This window comes from Dermochelys coriacea, chromosome 1 (assembly GCF_009764565.3).
Source record: "Dermochelys coriacea isolate rDerCor1 chromosome 1, rDerCor1.pri.v4, whole genome shotgun sequence".
NCBI classification, from domain to species: Eukaryota; Metazoa; Chordata; order Testudines; family Dermochelyidae; genus Dermochelys; species Dermochelys coriacea.
The window spans coordinates 107452533-107472915 of record NC_050068.2 but is presented as its reverse complement, the minus strand read 5'-3'; the positions used below and the strand labels follow the sequence as shown (position 1 = coordinate 107472915).

General features: G+C 39.6%; 1 protein-coding gene and 2 long non-coding RNA genes across 7 annotated transcripts in view; 2 read left to right on the top strand and 1 right to left on the bottom strand.

Annotated features, from left to right (window-relative positions):
• Positions 1–254: 254 nt before the first annotated feature.
• Positions 255–6688, top strand: LOC119849825. The gene is made up of 3 exons (XR_005290598.2): positions 255–1507; positions 1861–1962; positions 4159–6688. It is a non-coding gene; the product is annotated as an uncharacterized LOC119849825 (long non-coding RNA).
• A 2196-nt stretch (positions 6689–8884) lies between these two features.
• On the top strand, positions 8885–17329 carry LOC122459053. The gene is made up of 2 exons (XR_006279548.1): positions 8885–9492; positions 16165–17329. It is a non-coding gene; the product is annotated as an uncharacterized LOC122459053 (long non-coding RNA).
• MYO16 (myosin XVI) overlaps positions 15337–20383 on the bottom strand; it is a 627399-nt gene continuing 622352 nt past the window's right edge. For all 5 annotated transcript variants that reach the window (XM_038387064.2, XM_038387062.2, XM_043509217.1 and 2 more), the window contains one exon: positions 15337–18759. In XM_038387064.2, coding sequence (XP_038242992.1) covers positions 18526–18759 — 234 coding nt within the window. In that variant the 3' untranslated portion in view covers positions 15337–18525. The remainder of the gene's footprint in view (positions 18760–20383) is intronic.

Sequence of the window (20383 nt, the reverse complement as noted above, 5' to 3'; positions counted from 1 at the left end):
CTCAGTGCCTGGGCTGCAACCAGGCTTCTCTCACATCAGGTGAAGTAGAGCTTTAGTCTCCTTCCTGGGCACCCCTGAACTGGGCTAGGTTTCCTCCTTTTAATTCCCCTCTCTCCATGCCTGACATTTGCTGAAGGTGTAGTGGGACAGTTGGTTTCACAGGCTCTCATTAGCCCTCTTCCTGCCACTGGGAGAGGAGGGAGCAAGCTATCTGATCCATCACAGATTTATTTTTTTAAATACTCTAGTTCAAAAGGAATTATTGTACGGGAGTTCTATGGCCAGAGTTATACAGGAGGTCAGACTAGATGATTACAGTGGACCCTTGTGGCCTTGGAATCTATGAAAAGCAATAAGACAATGTAGATATCACTTTATACACTCTAAATGATGATAAACAGGACATTGCTTCAGTGAGATTAGTACTTTTGAAACATCAGTATATGGCTGAGAGCCTGAGAAATGCTTGAAGCAGCTTGGGGAAAAACAACAATCACCACTACTGATCTTTAAAATCTTCACAAACAAAAAGCTTTAATAAAAAGAGCTAAGTGTGGTTCAGGTAAACACCCAAAGCAATACTACATGTTCTAGAGTTGTTAAAACCACAGACTTGTGTGCCACATCTGGAAATAACAAGTTATGGAACCGAGTCTGTTCTCAATACCCTCTAACCCTTCATCACTTACTTGCAACCCAGCAGATTATAACACATAGTTAGCCTTAACAGGATCCCTTAGAATTAGCAAACATTTACCCACCCTTCCTTCCTCTGGTCATTGCAGAGGTCCCTGAGACCCCACCCAACACCTAATTTCAGTTCTGCTGATATTCTACTCCTCTTACCAACCATACCCATCTGTTCATAAACAAAAGCTTAATTGTTTAGATGTAAAAATAAGAAATATTCACAGAAGCATTCATGAAATTACTTGAAAATGCTTAGAAAAAGCATCCCCCCAACATTTACTAAACATGGACTTCAGGGTTTGCTTAGACAAGAGAAATTTAAATGTTTATTTAAGAAAAGTACTAAGGACAACAGAGAAGTGTTAAGTAATCAGTATAGTTTTGCTCTGGGTCACTTAAAAAGTCTCTTTTAAGTGTAAAATGCAACAATTCATCCCAAACACGGTGACCTAGGAGAGTGAGTTTGTGAAAGGATAGAGTAGGGGCTATATGTATTAAAATTCCTTACTACTGAGTCCTGGGAGAGATCAAAAGGAAGAACCTAACTGCAAAGCTAATTTCTCTTTTCTAATTACCTTTGGCCTGAAATAATAGTGATTTAGGTAATTTTACCTTGGGGTAATGGTAATCAAGGAGTTTTCTTGGAGCTGAAAAAAGCTGCACTGTTTGATGCTTGCTGTGAAACTCCATTTTGGGTCAAGTGGAGAGCACTGATTGGCTAGAACCTACCAAGGTTTGGGGCTCAGAGATCATAAAGCCTAAGCACTCTCTCCAGTTTCAGAGTTTACTGCAGTTGAATGTCTGCTTTTTTCTTAAGGTGAGTAGTCTAGTGTAGAAATGTGGTAGAGTGCAGGAGCTCGTATTAGCCAGGATAGCTGAGATGCTCATTCCTGTTTAGAAGTTTTGGGTACCTCAGAATCTTGCCCCAGTCTGGAATTTTAGCTCATGAGCTTGTTTGTGTCTTGACAGCTAGTCGGATTACTGTTAGAAGCTGCCTTGCCGTTAATGAAGGGATTTGTAAAGGTGCATTCATTTCTTATGAAACTCTACTATTTTTTTGTAACTTAAACTAACATGCTTCCTACAAGAACTTAAGTTAAAAATCACATGTAATTGCTGTTGTAGTGGATTTCTGAAACTTGCTGCTCTTTCCTCCTTCGCTGCACTTAGGAGACCCACATTTTAGTGCTACCACTATCAGAATGGAAGAACAAGATGGCCAGTTTCCTGGCTCCTCCTTGTTTCATGGCTTGAAAAGAGAGGAAGCACATGGTAATTTTCTTCCCCCATCCCTGCTTTCTCTTTATATCCTTCTGTAATGAGCATCTACTTAATCCCTGTTACTATTTATTATGTTTTAAATAGGGTGACCAGATGTCCCATATTTAAAGGGACTGTGACGTATTTAAGCCCTCCTGTAGGTGTCCTGACTTTTTCTTAAAAACAGGCAAATTGTCCTGTATTTCCTTTCTCCCCGCATCAATACTGATGAGGCGTGCTGCTGGCTGGATCCTTGTTCGCCCGCCAGCCAGCCACCCACCAACACTGAGTGGCAGGGTCCAGTGGCTGATGATGGGGGTGGGTGTGCAAGGCTGGTGGCGGGAACACGAGGATGGAACACGCGGGGCTGGCCGCTCAGCTCAGATGATCTGTCAGCTCAGCCCCCGCTGCGTGCCGGCTCTCGGCCAGACCCCCGTCCTGTTTCCGGCTGGCACTAGCTGTGCACTGTAAGCTGCGGTGGCTGGTGAGTACATGTCACTTCTGCTGCCCACCTATCAGCCCTTTATGTGCTCCCCCCTTGCTGTTCTCTCCCTGCTTTGCTCTGTCACTGCCCTCCCTCCCCCTAGCCCTGCTGCTCCTCCATATCCCATCTTGTCAGGGTACGTGCCACTTCCTTAGCCTTGGGGAGAAAAAGCCCCTGTTTGGAGCGCTCAGCTCACAAACAGCCTGGCCGGCAGGCTCCCTCCTCCCACACTGCCTGTGGCTCTGCCAGCACCCGGGAGAGCCCCAAACCCTGTGGCCTAGGACACTGACCAGGAGGAGCTGAGTCCTGTATGTGTCAAAGCCCTGCACAGCACTGGCACAAGAAGCCTCTCTGGCCCTCTGGAGTGTGTATGTGTGTGGGGGGGGAGCGATTTCCAGCCTGTTCATGCCCCAAACCTGCAGGCTCCACAGCAGCCCCTGGGGCAGGGGCTTAGCACCATCTTCACCTGCTCCACCTGCTCTGGGTCCTGCCCCCAGGGACCGCGGGGCTGCTCCGTCCCATAGGCACCCTCCCCTACTGAGCTACCTCTCTGGCCGTGTTCGCTGAAGCCCCTTCAGTCGGGTTTCCTGAGCCTTGGTGCACAGTGCATCCTTAGGGCTTAATCCCCTTTTGTCTGCGCTGTAGTGGAAGTGGCTGGGTTATGTCAGTGGCCCAGCAGCAGCCTGGAGGTGTTAGCTGCCTTTCAACACTGTGCGGGCAGGAAGGGAAAAGCTGCTTCCAGCCACATGGTGTGGGGAAGGTGGAAGAAGAGATGAGCTCTGCAAAGACATGGGCCAGGTCATCTCTTCCCCCCAGGTCCTCCTTTCCTGCATCTGGAAGTAGCTCCTGTCCCTTCCCACCCGCACAGTGCGAAAAGGCTGCTGCTGGCCATGTTCTGGTGTGAACCCAGGCAGAAATCTGGGGAGGGGAGCATGTGACTCTGTGTGGGCCCCCCCCGCCCCAGTGTTGCCTTGGAAAGACACAGCACCCGGTATCAGGAGAAGCGGGTCCGTCCCAGGGGCCCAGCCAGGCATGGAGAGCCCTGGGCAGGGAGAGTCGGGCTGGTCGGTCACCGCCCCTGCGTGACAGAGGGGTACTGGAGTGTGTGTGTGTGTCTCACTCCTCCCTATGTGAACCCTAAAGCCTTAAAGATAAGAACGTAAATTTAAAAAATCCAATTGTGCAGTATTTCTTTTTAACGGGGGCTCAGTCAACTTGATGTTAATTTGAACATTTGTAGTGCATAGTTCTGATTGCCATTGAACTCGCTTGAATAAGAGTAACTTTACTAGGTGTCCTGTATTCAGCATAGGGAAATATGGTCACTCTCGTTTTAAAGCTGTTTATATTATTAATCTTTAAGTCCCTCATTACCCACCCCTCCCTATATTTCAAAAGACACTTCTTAAGAAGATCAGTAAAACAAAATTTGGACTTTTGATGTCAAACCACTTAGGAACCAAGATGGACTCCCTTCTCCCCTATTGTATTTTAAAAAAAACTTCAGATAAAATAAAACATTTTGGGCCTAGTTCTCATTTACACTAAAGCTCCTTTATTTTGGTCTAACATAATTTACATTTGCACCCACTTAAAAGGTCCTTTTACACTGCCAGAGTGGCGTAAGAGAAGAATTAATCTCTTAACTTTAATTGCATTTTCTGAGTTGTACCAAACTATACTGAAATGAGATACTGCATGAGCTTTTTTTTTTTTTTTTTTAGAAAAACTGATTTCTACCTGAAGAACCTAGGAAGTGGGTTTTAAAATCAGGCATATGCTGAGGAGCCAACTTCAGTCTTAACAATGAAGAGCAATTACTATTACATAATATGGCTTCTGAAAAGATGTTAAAGATGGGCATAATTACACTCCTTATATGATATCTATATATTCTTGTTATTTGGGGACACACTGCTTGTCATGGCACAAGTCTTTCCCAGATTGCTCAGACGAGCTAATACAAAATCAGTGGGAATTTGTGAGTAAATCAAGCAGGGTTTAGCCCCATGCGGGTAAGAATGGAAATGGGAATTGGGAGTAATCTAAAGATAGCGTTAGACAATGAAGCACCTTTGCTGGAGAATTGTGCACAGTCCTCATAATTCTAAAAGAGTTGACAATATATAACTCTGTTCTCAGCTTGCAGAGTTTTTGCTTGTTCAGAGGGAGATGCATTGATTTAAAATATTTCAATAAAAGCAATGTTTTGCTATGGGCAGCATCCCAAACTGCAACCTGAAGTCATTTGTTTACTGCACAGACTGGGCAAGCATAATCTTTGCCATGCTGTGCTGCATCCATGACTTGAAAATACTTCCTTTAAAGGGTTGTATGCAGTGTTGTTGTAGCCATGTCAGTCCCAGATATTATAGACACAAAGTGGGTGAGGTAACGTCTTTTACTGGGCCAACTTCTCTGTCACCAACAGAAGTTGGTCCAATAAAAGATATTACCTCACACACCTTGTCTCTCCTTTAAAAGGTGTCATGTTCAATCTTCATGCCCTTTCAATCTTTGAGCTTGCTGGTGAGACTTCCAGTGAGGGATGACCATTGTGAAGGATTTTTAAACATGTGTGGACTGAAATTACTAACCCATCTCACGTAGACCTCCAAGCAGCCAGGAAATAGTATTAATATATGCCGATGTATTTGCAGAATTGAATGTTATGACATAGATTGTATATTGCACATTTCAGAAACGTTAGTCTCAAATATGTGTGGCTAATTCAGAAACAAGAATGTCTCCACCTTGCACTGAAAATACAGGTTCCTGAAGAGGCTACTTCAATATCAGAAAGAAATGGGAACAAACATAGTCAATCTTTCCCACAACTTGTTGGGGTCAAGTGACTAACTCTGAGAACTCATTATTACCTCTAATGAAAGAACTTCTCTTGCATCTAATGAACAGTTAACTCACCACAGATTCCTCATTTAAACGCAAAGAAGAGACTCATACACATGATCTTATGGACCTGGGGTATTTACAACTAGAATGGGTCATTCAGTAATGCAGAAGTTACTACTTTTCTTTTGATGATTAACGTGAACTTTGTGTAACGTCTATCCTGCATTTTGAATATATCTGCGGTCTGGGTGGTTTTTTACTTTTCTTTAATTGTCTTCCCCCTGACGGAAAGTATTTAGTTACTGATCAGAGCTTTATTCTTCATAAATTAAATTATATTCTGCAAAGGTGGTGAGCTGGGCTTCGTTGGTTCAGTATCTATGCAGAAAAATACTAATTCCTTTGGTTTGGTTTCTTAAACAAATAATTGAGCCCAAGAAATCCTGTCCACCCCATCCCCAAAATATTTGGTGACTGGAAGCATATTTCCATACTCCTACTTCCCTTATGCTATTCATACTCTAATAATATTAATGACATTTTGAGGAGTCCACTGAATATGCTCAGTGAGTCCCAGGTTCTTCCTGACAACAGGAGAAGCAGCTCCAAGAACAGTGGCTATTAGTCATTTATGAATCTGAGTGCCATAAAATGTTAGAATGCATTATGGGCCTGTTATAAGGAGATCTCCCTGAGGGCTCAGCTGACCAGGATGCTCTGTCACCCTAATTACAGTGAGGAGAAATAGAGATTTTTTTCAGCAGAACAGTGCAACTGGAAAACTAAATCTTTGCCCTTATTTTATTCTTGACCTTTGAGGAAAAACGCCCATAGATGTCAGTGTGAATTGCTTACCATGAAGCAATCTGATTATCCAAATGTAGGATTAATGTGTTTGTAAAAACTCACTCTCTTTTTTCATTTTCTTTTCACCTTCACTTCCAATTAATGAGTTGTAATCTTTTGGCATCAGTATAAAATGGAACAGAAGACCTGTCTTCGTCTCATTATTTTGCTGCCATGAAGAAGGTACCATACAATGGAAAATGATTTTCCATCTCTCAGTTGGATTGGTCATTGTTTACTGGAGGCTGTTCTGTAACACAGTGACCATCTGTTGGTAAGCAGTGAAAACACTTAATCATGCAGGCTGTTACTGTTAAAATGCCATAATCACATCAATGATTGCTGCAAGGTATTAATATACTTTTCTCACTAACAATAATTACATATTTAGATGGCCAATTCAGCACTCAGTGGCACTGGTATAATTCCAGAGTAACTGCACTGAAATCAAAGGACAATCTGGATTTATAATGGTATAACTGTGGTCAGATGTTCATCCAGACATTTTAGAACACAAAAAAAGACTTTGTTTTGAATAAATTATTTTCCTCATAATATTCATGGTTCCAAATGAATTTTTTATTACAATTAATAATTCAAAAGAATAAACACAAAAACTATTTCCATCACCACACAAGGGGTGGGTGTAGTTATTACGGGTGGTAAATATTCTAAATTATTGAGCACTGTAGTTTAAAGAAGTGCACTTTATAATCACGGGTACTAATTTTATTTTCACAAGATTGTCTCATGTTTAAGCACATTCACTGGAGTTGTAGTAAAGGTACCCACATAAGAGACCGCCCACACTATCAATCTCCAGAATTAAATCTGGGTGTAATTCAAATAGAAATTCACATCAGTACATCATAAAGGATAAGCCTTAAAAGTAGCCATGTGATTACAACTGCATGTATTCTTTTTTGTATAAAAGGAAGTGGTACCCTGAGGATGGAGAAAGAGCAAGAAATACTGTCCATACAGTGAAGGTCATTTTCTGTATCAGGGTGGGAAACCATTTCTAATTCTAATTCAAGAAACTCTCTTTGTATCATTTATTATGGCCATAGGCAACAATTACTTTACCCATTAAAAGGCTAAAGTTAGTTAATGATTTAATAAATTGCAGACAAGGGGAGGGGATGGGAAAGGCAAAGAAAAAGTGACTGGGGGAACCTCATCTTTAGAAGAGTTGTAAATACCTTCAGTGAGGTGCTAAGTGCCCTCAAATCCATTAGCTTCATTGAAGTTGCTCAGGACCTCCCACAAAGGCACTGTGCACATTATAGGACTAGGCCCTGGGTCAGTGAACTCACAAGTCATGTACAATAGAAACATTTACTTTGAATTAGGTTACTCTGTCAGAACCTTTTGCATACACAGAGGCCAGGCCAGTTTAAAGTGAGATCATCTTTTTCCAACAATGCTTGAGAACAGCCAGGGCCATCAGGTATCATTTTGCCGGATGCAAGCTACATGTTTTTAGACTAGTGAAACAAACAGTTAATATATTTAATATCATGACAACCAGTTTAGATCTCCTACAATTTGAAACAAAGCATTTCATGGTGTGACATTACTAGAGCTGGGGGATCGCATAACAAACAGTTTTATTAGATGAATAGACTATTTTCCCCCTTCCCACTCCTATTTGGGAGCTTTCCATGGACAAATCACAAATTCCCCAAATCTGTGCATGAGTCACTATTTTATTTGTATATTTGTTTGTCTAAATAAATTACAGCCTTTGGCAACTGATCTCTTTGAATACTTGTTATTGACCAAGTGTGATTGGTCACTAGCATACTCACATACATGGCTGGTGTGCAGTGATAGTTCCATACCACAGGTTTCAGAGTAGCAGCCGTGTTAGTCTGTATTCACAAAAAGAAAAGGAGAACTTGTGGCACCTTAGAGGCTAACAAATTTATTTGAGCATAAGCTTTCGTGAGCTGTAGCATCATGTAAGCTCACGAAAGCTTATGCTCAAATAAATTTGTTAGTCTCTAAGGTGCCACAAGTTCTCCTTTTCTTTTTCCATACCCCAGTTATCCTCGTGTGCTGCTGTTGTCCACCTCATCCCATAGAGATAGTGCCCAGTGGATTTGTGCAAGAAATTTAAAAGGATAATTTAAACTACTTTTAAACCAATAATACAGCAACATGCTTTAATCAAAATGAAAATAGTGCTCAGCAAATATGTCCCAGAGAGATTAAAAGGATTAATAAACCACAGTATCAGCTCATTTGCATGAGTATTGCACTCATTTCTTACACTATTACTATATCCTAAAATAAATTATGATCTGAGATATTTGCTGTTGGAATTGTTAGATGATACCTAATCTGAAAATAGCAGTGCTAATGAGATTTACTCTACATTGTATGACATTAAGCTTTACATTACATCATCATGTGAGAAACATAACATTAGCATGTGCCATGAAACCAAGGTCACAACTTAAAATATATTCTTCCTTTTGGCTTGGCAACTCATGATCAACTTATAGAATACGTATCTAGTCCACTGCAAATTTGTGACCAAGAACCTAAAGATTTCAAAGTATCTTCATTTAATTCAGTGCCAGCAAAGCATAACATTAACCTATTAACAATATCTGGATAATAGGTGTAAATATGATTAAAAAAACTAATTTATAATCCTCCAGAAATTTAACCTCATTTCTTGTTTAGTTGTGGAAAGCATTTTTGCTTGAGAGACGTAGAATTCTGGATGGAATTTTTTTATTATTATTGCTTTTTGACAGTTGACTAATATTTTTTTCTTTTCATTTATGATTTTATTACTTTTCTTATTTTCCCTTACAATATAACTGGTTGGTTAGGCAAGACTTATTCACGTGGAAAGCGTTACGTGACTGTTTTGTAGGCAATGGAACTTTCAGCAGGAGCTAAATCCTGAAGCTAGTGGGAGTGCTTCAAAAGCAAGGACTGGAGCATTTAGTCCAGTTTTCCAGGTGTGAAAATTATATTATATGTATGAAAATCAGTGTCTACATTACATGAATGAGCTCTAAACTGAAAATGTATAGAATTACTTGGTGTATGAAGGTGTGAGCTCCTACCTAAGACTCCTGGTGTCAGAAAAGTCCTTAGAATTCTCCTATCTCAGTTGAACTAAATGCAAGTAGTTTTCCTACTTCTTAGCAGCTGGTCAGAGAGTGACATTGTAATCTCTAGTGAGAGGAGACTGTTTGTTTTTCTAGGTGCATGGTGAGTGTCCATGGCAACTGCTGAGGTCTGGGAAGGAAAATAGAATTATACAGAGGGGAAAAGCAGGCAACAATAAAGAGCCTTTGGGCCTCATTTGAGATGAACTACTTGGGTCACTGCCAAAGGTAATGAATTCATTGACATAAGCTTTTACTAAGGATTGATAAGTGGGAGGGACAGGAAGCTCAGATCACAGTGTGGCCTCAATAGGTGAGTGTCCAATTTACTGATTATCTAATCTTCATTGTGTTCTGTTAAAATGCAAAAATAGGTTTAAACCTATATTAAGGGCAAAGGGGTTGATCCTGCAAACACTTATGCAGGAGTACATTTAACCCTCTGAGTATTCCAACTGTAGGAAATAAGGCTATTTAGGGGAAGAAACTTGTTCAAGTGACTTATCAGATTTTAGTGCCGGGCATCCCCCCCCCATGAGGCTGCTTAGTGCAAAACAGCCACAAAGCTGGGTTAGCTGACCAATCAAAGAGTCTGCCAGTGCAGGAGAATCCACAGGTAGTGTAGGGCTAGCCAAGCTGTATCTATTTTATCCCAGCAAGCCCCCATTCCTCCCCACGAGTGGTCCTATGGAGGACATTCCTGGGGACAGAAGGTGTAGCTGGAGAATTGCTGTGTGAACCCTAGCAGCCAGAATGGCTCCTTGGGGACATTGCAGGCAAGCACAAATTAGGGGAGACCTTAAACTACTCTAACTTAAGCTAGAGACTTAATATAAAAAAGAGCTAGGTGTATGCACACTATACATTGCCACTGGGTTGCACAAGGTCTACAGAAGTCTGTTTCTTTGCCCTTGGTACTGTAGTTTTGATTTCAAAGGGATAGCCCATTGACATAGCAAGCCCAGGGGCAGTTAGTTCAACATGAACTAGCTGTAACTGGTCAGGCAGGAATATATTCCCTAATAATCAATTTTAAAACATGTATGCAGTATTGTTGTAGCTATGCTGGTCCTGAAGAAAAGCTCTGTGTAAGCTTGAAAGCTTGTCTCTCTCACCAACAGAAGTTGGTCCAATAACAGATGTTACCTTCTGCACTGTATCTCCCTAACCTGAAAACATCACACACACTTCTTGAAAAGTTGAAAGACTTTGGAACCAAGGAAGAAACAGGGAAGAATCTTTGAACCAAGGAAGAACTTTAAACTAAACAGGCCCTAGAACCACACTTTGATTGATACCCCTCCATACAGCCAGTCCTATATTCAGTTTCCTCAGATGAATCAGTTACTTTTCTTAATGAGGAAGAATTAGTACAAGGAATACACTTTCATTATTTTTTTCTTCAGAAACCTTTCAGTTTTCTGATGTAAACTGTCTTTTGTCCTGCCGACCTGTGCTGGGATTGGGCAATAACCATTTGTAGTTTTCACCAGTATAAATAACACTGCATAGAAAATGCAAACGTTTTGGTTATGTGTACAGTTAAATAGAACAGAGATAAAGAAGGTTAGAAAAACTGAATTAGCTATTGGACAAAATGTTTTTTCCTGTTACAATTTGAAGACGGACTAATTTTAATGGAGCAATGATATAGTCTGCATTGGTATGGCAGATAGTAAAACAAATTAGAATAAACAGTACAGTGAATGATAAACAGGGACAATAAATATGACTTATAAAATACATCATGATTATTGTGCTCTAGCTAATTGCTGAATAGACATTCAAAAGAAGTCAGGAGGCCTTGGGTTTTAATTGGTGATATTTTAAAGGAAAAAGCCAAATGCTTCTAGAACAAACTAAAATAAATCCAATCACAGGATTATTTTATTCTGTTTACAGAAATGCCAACCTCTCCAATTCCCTTTAAAATTATGAAAACAAAACACTGATTTGTTAGTGAAACATCAGATGAAAATAAGTTTTTGGGTCTCTTTGAAATATTTAATATTCCCTTGAATTTAAAGCATGGCATAGATTAATAGATTCAGAAATTATAAAGCCAAAAGGGAACATTGTGATTATTCAGTCTGACCTCCTGCATAACACAGGCCAAAGAAGTTCCCTGAGTTAATTCCTGTTTGAACTAGCGTATCATTTAGAAAAGCATCCAATATTTATTTAAAAATTTCTACTGATGGAGAATCCACTACAGCCCTTGGTAAATTGTTCCAATGGTGAATTACCCACACTGGTAAAAATGTGTGCCTTACACCTAGTCTAAATATGTCTAGATTCCAATTCCAGTCAGTCAATCGTGCTATATCTTTATCTGTTAGATTGAAGACCCCTCTATTACCAAATTTCTGTTCCTCCATGTGGCTACTTACAGGCTGTGATCGAGTCACCCTTTAACCTTCACTTTGATAAGCTAAAGAGATTGTGCTTCTTGAGTCTTTTAATGAGGCATGTTTTCCAATTCTTCTTCTCTGAACCCTCTCCAATTTACCAACATCCTTCTTGAACTGTGGAAACCAGAACTGGATAAAGTGTTCCAGTAGCAGTGGCAGCAATACCAAAGACAGAGGTAATATAATTCCCCTACTCCAACTTGCTGTTCCATCCTAGGATCACATCAGCCCTTTTGACATACCAAGAAAACATTCATTCATGGAGCCATTTGTGGTGTCACTAAAAGGCTTATCCACATGTGGAATGAAAGACAACTTATGCTAATGATCTATTTCTCACAATCACATGATAAACCAACAAGGGGATTTCTTTATTTTTTCTGAAAATCAACCCCCAGAGTACACAAAGATCAGCAAAAATGGAAGAAAAATATTTCTTCATACATCCTTTAGTTTTGTTTGGAAACTGTAAAATATTTAAGCTCAGATGATGTTTTTCTCAAAAATATATATATATATAATGTGTGTGTATACACATACACAGAAAGAGAGAGAGGGCAATGAAATATTTAATACTGTTCTGGAACAGTTCTGTTCTGGAATTCTTTGCATTGGTCTGAGGATGTGAGAGAGATTCCCAAACCTGAGCCATTCTTTTTAGGTGACAAATCCTGAGGAACTGTCCTAGATTGAGGTGTCATTAGAGGAGGTTTTGGAACAACTTGATCAACTAAACAGTAATAAGTCACCAGGACCAGATGGTATTCTCCCAAGAGTTCTGAAGGAACTCAGATGTGAAATTGCAGTACTACTAACTGTTGTCTATAACCTATTTAAATCAGCTTCTGTACCAAATGACTGGAGGATAGCTAATGTGATGCCAATTTTTAAAAAGGGCTCCAGAGGTGACCCCAGCAATTACAGGCTGGTAAGCCCGACTTCAGTTCAGGCTAACTGGTTGAAACTATAGTAAAGATCAAAATGGTCAGACACATAGATGAACATAATTTGTTGGGGGAAGAGTCAACATGGTTTCTGTAAAGGGAAATCATGCCTCACCAATCTACTAGAATTCTTTGAGGTGGTCAACAAGCATGTGAACAAGGGGAATCCAGTGGATATAATGTATTTAGATTTTCAGAAAGCCTTTGACAAGGTCCCTCACCAAAGGCTCTTAAGCAAAGTAAGCAGTCATGGGATAAAAGGGAAGGTCCTCTCATGGATTGGTAACTGGTTAAAAGATAGGAAAAAAACAAACACAAGGTAGGAATAAATGCTCAATTTTCAGAATGGAGAGAGGTAAATAGTGGTGTCCCACAGGGGTCTGTACTGGGCCCAGTCCATTCAACATATTCATAAATGATCTTGAAAAAGGGGTAAACAGTGAGGTGGCAAAATTTTGCAGATGATACAAAACTACTCAAGATAGTTAAATCCCAGGTAGACTGCGAAGAGCTACAAAAGGATCTCTCAAAACTGGGTGACTGGGCAACAAAATGGCAGATAAAATTAAATGTTGACAAATGCAAAGTAGTGCATAATCATAAAACATAAAACAAATCAGAAAAACATAATCCCAACTATACACATAAAATGATGGGATCTAAAATAGCTCTTACCACTCAAGAAAGAGATCTTGGAGTCATTGTGGATAGTTCTCTAAAAACATCCACTCAGCGTGCAGCAGCAGTCAAAAAAGGGAACACAATGTTGGGAATCATTAAGAAAGGGATAGACAATAAGACAGAAATATCATGTTCCCACTATATTAATCCATGGTATGCCCACATCTTGAATACTGTGTGCAGATGTGGTCGCCACAGCTCAAAAAAGACATATTGGAATTGGAAAAGGTTCAGAAAAAGGCAACAAAAATAATTAGGGATATTGAATGGCTGCAGTATGAGGAGAGATTAATAAGACTGGGACTCTTCAGCTTGGAAAAGAGATGACTAAGGGAGGATATGATAGAGATCTATAAAATCATGACTGATGTGGAGAAAGTAAATAAGGAAATGTTATTTACTCCTTCTCAGAATACAAGAACTAGGGGCCACCAAATGAAATGAATAGGCAACAGGTTTAAAACAAACAAAAGGAAGTATTTTTTTCACACAATGCACAGTCAATGTGTGGAACTCCTTGCCAGAGGATGTTGTGAAGGCCAAGACTATAACATGGTTAAAAAAAGAACTAGATAAATTAATGGAGGATAGGTCCATCAATGGCTAGTAGCCAGGATGTGTAGAGATGCAGTTTCCCAGAAACTGGGACTGAGCGACAGGAGATGGATCACTTGATGATTCCCTGTTCTGTTCATTCCCTCTGGGGCACCTGGCATTGGCCACTGTCGGAAGACAGGATAGTGGGGTAGATGGACCCAGTATGGCCATTTTTATGTTCTTATGACTGATAGGTACAGAGTTTAATTATTGGTTTCAGAGTAGCAGCCGTGTTAGTCTGTATTCACAAAAAGAAAACGAGGACTTGTGGCACCTTAGAGACTAACAAATGTATTTGAGCATAAGCTTTCGTGAGCTACAGCTCACTTCATCGGATGCATTTGGTGGAAAATACAGTGGGGAGATTTATATACACACAGAGAACATGAAACAATTGGTTTTATCATACACACTGTAAGGAGAGTGAGCACTTAAGATGAGCTATGACCAGCGGGGGGTTGGGGGGGGAGGAGGAGGAAAACCTTTTGTGGTGATAATCAAGGTGGGCCATTTCCAGCAGTTAACAAGAATGTCTGAGGAATAGTGGGGGGTGGGAGAAATAACATGGGGAAACAGTCTTACTCTGTGCAATGACTCATCCATTTCCAGTCTCCACTCAAGCACAAGTCAATTGCATCCAGCCTGCAAACCAATTCCAACTCAGCAGTCTCTCGCCGGAGTCTGACTCTGAAGTCCTTTTGCTGAAGGATAGCCACCCTCAGGTCTGCAATCGAGTGACTGGAGAGACCGAAGTGTTCTCTCACGAAAGCTTATGCTCAAATACATTTGTTGGTCTCTAAGGTGCCACAAGTACTCCTTTTCTTTAATTCTTTAATTATTGGATTTAAGATTTAACAGGCAAATGAAAACTTATTTTCAGAACATTTCAGATATTAGCAAGCTTTATAGAGAGGAAAATAAGGTGATTATTGGGGACCTGAATATTGTATAGAGCAGAATTAAAAACTACAATGAATCTGGCTATTACTATCACTTCAGTACTATACTACACTCTATTATGCTTTCTCAGCTAGTTAATGAAATTCTTTGTCCTACACACAAAAGACCTGCAATGTAATAAACTTATTAATGAACATTAGTCAACTTCTTTGAAGATATAAAAGGGATCACTGGCAAAGAAGGGAGAATTTAATTCACTTATTCAACAATAATGTTATTGTTTTGTAAAAAAAAAATACAAAGTTTTAAAATGCTTATCATTTCTTGCTATACACAGTTCTTTTGGAAAGATTTGTGCCTGTATTTTTCTGGACATCTACATCCAATTTTAAAAAGTGGAAACGAGGTATTGCTTTTAATCCATACTAGGACTGTAGCTATAGAAAATAAAGAAGCACTAAATGCCATTTCATGAATAAAGAGGAATGGTTCATAAGCTTTAAAAATTCTCTCATGCCAATAGGGTTTTTTCACCATTATTTATTTATTTATTTTCATTCACTCTTGTTGACTTTAGACCCACGCTGGGAACTTCATAAGCTGTAAAGCATGTGTTTAATTCTTAGCATTATGTACTGTACCAGTTGCCAATTTGCATGAAGTTCAGTTTGCGTAATTGTTTCACACATAAAACAATCAGGCACAATGTGGAGATAACTTGCTTTATTGCAGTATAAAGTGTATTTCAGATGGTTCACTAAAAACTGGCGGCACAAGAATGTTCACAGAGTTCAATCTATCCCTTTAGAATGTTGAACTCACAATGCTTTTTTTGTCTAAGCTACTTTTGTAAAGTACAAGAGAGAACTACATACACTCAAAAACCATTCTAATTGGCTGATGCCTATTCCACAGGGGGGATTAGTTTACGAGCACCATACAGTTCTGCTAAAACTACTTCTCGACATTTCAAAATGTCAATAGTATGTTTTTCCAGCCCTGTAAACATATTTTGATCCATCATATAAACTTTAATATTAGTTTTAAGACACCTCTGGGGCTGTGGTTATTTAAGCAATAAGACACGGTAGGGTGTGAATTATGGTCTAATAATTCCACACCAACTGTATTGTTAGGCATGAGGCCAAAGGCCATGGAACTACTGGACACAGTAGGTGTGAATTATTACCTTATAATTCACCCTCTGGAGTATCTTAATGCAATTAGAGAAATCTTCTAAACATGTTTTTATTGCATTTTAAATGCATAGTCTGATAGCCTTCACTAACATTAAAAGCTGTTCATTATTGATACTGGGCTCACTATCAATCAAAATATCTCCATCTTATTTGTGGTTTGTTTTGCAGTTTTAGACTGTGCTTTAAGGAGGAACCCCAGAAGCTACCTTTGACTTCAGATCCTGAAAATGAAATCAAGAACCTTCTGCATCCAACAGAAATGCAGTAATATGCTTTTATTACCCTGTGTACAATTGCAGAATGATTACATCAGTTTTGTATCAATTTCTCAAATGTAACTGTATCGTGAAACAGCTTATAATGCTAGGCTAGCATCTTTTCATTTTCCAGGCTCTGTATTAGCATTTTATAAAATTCTTCAAGGGTGAAGAGTGTTGCTTTGATCCCATCTCTGCTCCTTTAACAGAGATTGACCACAGCTCTAAGACAGCTTTTAGGTAGATTTGTAGATGGGGTCGCATAGTTCATGTGACATAACATAACACCATTTTGAATTACATTCAATAAATGTATTTTCCTGTCTTAAGTTGAGAGTATGGATAGAATTTCAGGCATAGGTATTTGAAGGACATATCAGAGGGGCAATAAGCCTTAGTAATTTGAGCATGGAAGCAAAAACCAAGGATTTCTGCATTATAATTTTGGCTTTGGCATAATTGCTCTGTGGTTGCATGTCATTGCCACATCCCGTCATGAGCAACATCCTCAGCTGGGGCAAATAGGCCCAGCTAAGTTTTACAGTATAGTCCACACAGAACTGGCCTAAGGGATAACTGCAGTTTCTACCCTTCCTTGATTATCCGGAATGTTTGAATCTCTAGTAATACCGAAGACATAGTTCTGCCTAGGCAGCTGGACAACAGGCTAGGCTTAGGGCTACAATTTTAAGAGCTCCTCCCTAAAAAGCCCATACCAAACAAAAGCAAACATGGGATTGCATTTTAGCTTCTCAGCTAATCTGAAATTTCTGTCAAGTGGAGAGAAAAGCATTTCCCCCCACAGCCAAATTAAAAACTGCTTGTCAAAACACCTCCAGCCAGAGATCAATTTTGAACTTAGCTTAAATTTTAAAATGTTAGTTTAAAATATATTTTTTTAAAAAAATATACATCCCCTTTCCCCTGTCTCCCTCATAGGGTTGAGAAAGGCAGGCCAGCAGGAAGAATGTCTCACATTAGCTCTAGATAGGCCAAGGACCTAAAGCAAGCCGCCCCTGACAAAATGCGTTTTTTATATATGTGTGTGTTGATATATAATTATGCCATTTTAATGGCAAAGAAATATTTCAGAGACTGCCATACAATAGCTGACTAGCTTCCAGCAGAATGTTATTCTCATATTAGTATCATTGCTCAGAGAACTCATGTCCTCCAACCAGAATCTCCAATTTATGAGACCATTTTATTACATGAAATCTAAGGTATAAATGAACCATGCTTTGTACCACTATATGGACATAATCCTTTAATACACCCATCTCCATGAAGCCTTGTGGCTTAGATCAGTAAATCAAAGTTGTACTTTCATACCTAGTTAAAAGATACTATTATATATCTTTCCACTGACTCCTGACCTTATACATAATCAGCTATGAATTATAACCAGACTTAAAGTTTACATGAGTATATCATTTTTTCACATAACCCAGGATGCAATAAGTTTCAAGATGAAATTAAGAGAATCCACTCATTCAGAAACATAGGGGCATAATAAAGCAGAGCTCTCTAATTCTTGAATGTGAACAGCATTAACCATCACTGGCAAATGACAGTTTTGCAAGGGTTTCAAGATCTGACTCTAAGGTTGACATTGCCAATGCTAGAACGCCACCACAGTGTTGAAACTTTAGGTACATTATTAAGGATAAACCATGAAAAAATAATACCAGTACTGTATTTATTACCTGTATTCTGAGGAAAGAACAACAGCACCAATTGCATAAAGTTGTAAAATACCAGTAATAAACATGTACATAATTATCATGTTTGCAATTCCAATAAAACACAGACATCTACAAAGAACTATTATATATGTATAGGTAATATAATAAAACCATTCATTGAGATACAAGAAACATTATATTATTGGATTATATAAAACAGCTGTACAGTGTGCACACAAACTTCCCCAATCTCTCCAAATTGTTTGCCAATTACATCTTCCTATCCTCACTCACTTAACACAGAATTTGTTCATTGTCCAGGGGAGAGCAGTAGGTAACTATCTTGTATTTTTAACCTATGTACTTATAGTGCAGTTTGTCCCCATATATAAAAAAGGAAATAAACACACATATATACACACAACGCACACACACAACAGATCTATGTCACTCCTGTTTCCTGTGCTCTTGAATGGATGTTTGTAGAGAATCCTGCACGCATTGCAGGGGCAGAAACCTGCTGACTCTGCAGATTGAAATCATTAGATGGTTTTACTTCTAATACTCCATACACAAACCAATTGCCATCACATAGTGGTATCCCAGATCCCTGAAGACAGTCTGTTGCAGGGTGTATCTTCTGCTTTCTTCAGCAGAGTTGGCTTTTTACAGGGAGGTGGGGGAGGAGCTGTGATTCTTTGCTCAGTGTTGTGCAGGATTTTCTGCCAGTCTCCTCTCTCTTCACACAGTTTTCGCCTCCAGTCCAGGAGTTCCTGCAGCGCAGCGCTCTCGTTCTCTGAAAGTCTGAGCTGGTGGATAACCTGTTAATGAGAAGGGCAAGGAAAGAAGAATGCATCTAAAGTCAATTATATTGATAATGTAAAATCATAAAGCTTACGCTGGATGCTTTTCAGAACAGAAACTCTTGGCCTGCTGCTAGATCCACAAAGAGATGTAAGTCCCTAACTATCTGCCACTTTAGGAATCTAAGTCCAACATTTAGGTGCCACTGAGATCCTCAAAATCTCCACTTAGCTGTAGCCAAACTCTGGAGATGCCTAAATTTCTGCCAGTGCACACACCTAAACATTGGCAGATTTCACAAATTAAGCATTCCCTGCCTATCTTGCTTGCAAGCCTGATCCAGTTGGCATGCTCTGAGCACAGCTAATCTGGACAAAAGGAGGAGTTAGTGGTGCCACTGCTCCCCCACACCTCTTTTATTCAAAGGCCAATCGTTAGAACACTGACCCAGGAAGTTAGAGACCAGGTTCAAATCCTCATGCTGCCTGATTTGGAGCAGGACTTGAACTCAGGTCTCCCATATCCCAGATGAGTGCTATGGGGTGTTCTGGGCTGGGGCTCCCTCGCTATCTCCTATTGAAGTTGTTCCATTTTGGGTAAAATGTATAAATAGTCATTGGACCAGGCAGAGAAAATGAGGCTGGAGTGGAATTACAGAGGTTTACATCAGTAGAAGTGAGTAGAATCAGGCCCCATGTGTTTTGTTGGTCTGTAAAGCACTCATGCACACATGGCATTGTACGAATAATGACTTTCAAAATATAGCCAGGAATTGGATTCATAATTGTTATTGTTATATTGAATGACCCTGTGCTATGAGGTAACTTCTCCCCACGATACAGATTCTATCAATTTTTGCTGAGTACACACACACAGGTGGGGATTAAAAGCTTATCCTCACATCATGAATGGAAATTCTAAAACTGCTTCAATGTGACCAAGCTCAGTCTTTCTAGATGATGAGTAGCTGGCTACTGCTGTCATTTCATTATATACCCAACTGAACAGATGGGTGGCATAGAACATTTGCTATACATAAAGCAAACAATCCTCAGACGTTTTGATGTACAGAACAGCCAGAGTCCCTCCTTTGACACTCCCCCAACAGTTTTAGGCTTAAACAAAGTTTAACATTTCAATGCATAACTGTTTTGTAGCTCATTGCTACCTAGATGCGATCTTTCACACTGATAAATTCTGGATGCTAAAGTTTTGTTAATCTGTTGTTTTACATCCTAGTGATGCTATTGACTGAGCCTGCTAAAAGAGGGTGAGCCGGTATCTGTTGGATTTGATTCAGGTAGCATCAAACGCCACCAATCATTCTGGGTAAATTGGTGTCCCATCCTGATGTGAATCTATAGATTTACCAGTGAATGTGGAAAATGGTAGTTCTTCCTCCCCAAATGGCAAAGCATATCACCTTGGGACAAATTCAGCCTGTTGTAAACAATGTGCAACTCTCTATAAAACCACTTATAGCAAGGGCACCTTGATTCGTAGGAAATGTATTGAGGTGATCTACTGGAGGTGAAGGTGATACTCTTCATGCTATATTTGAAATAGGAGAGACATCTGCCATCTCTCTTCTATTCATAAGAACTATATGTCTCTCCCAAAGACACTTCTCACCTTAAGCTT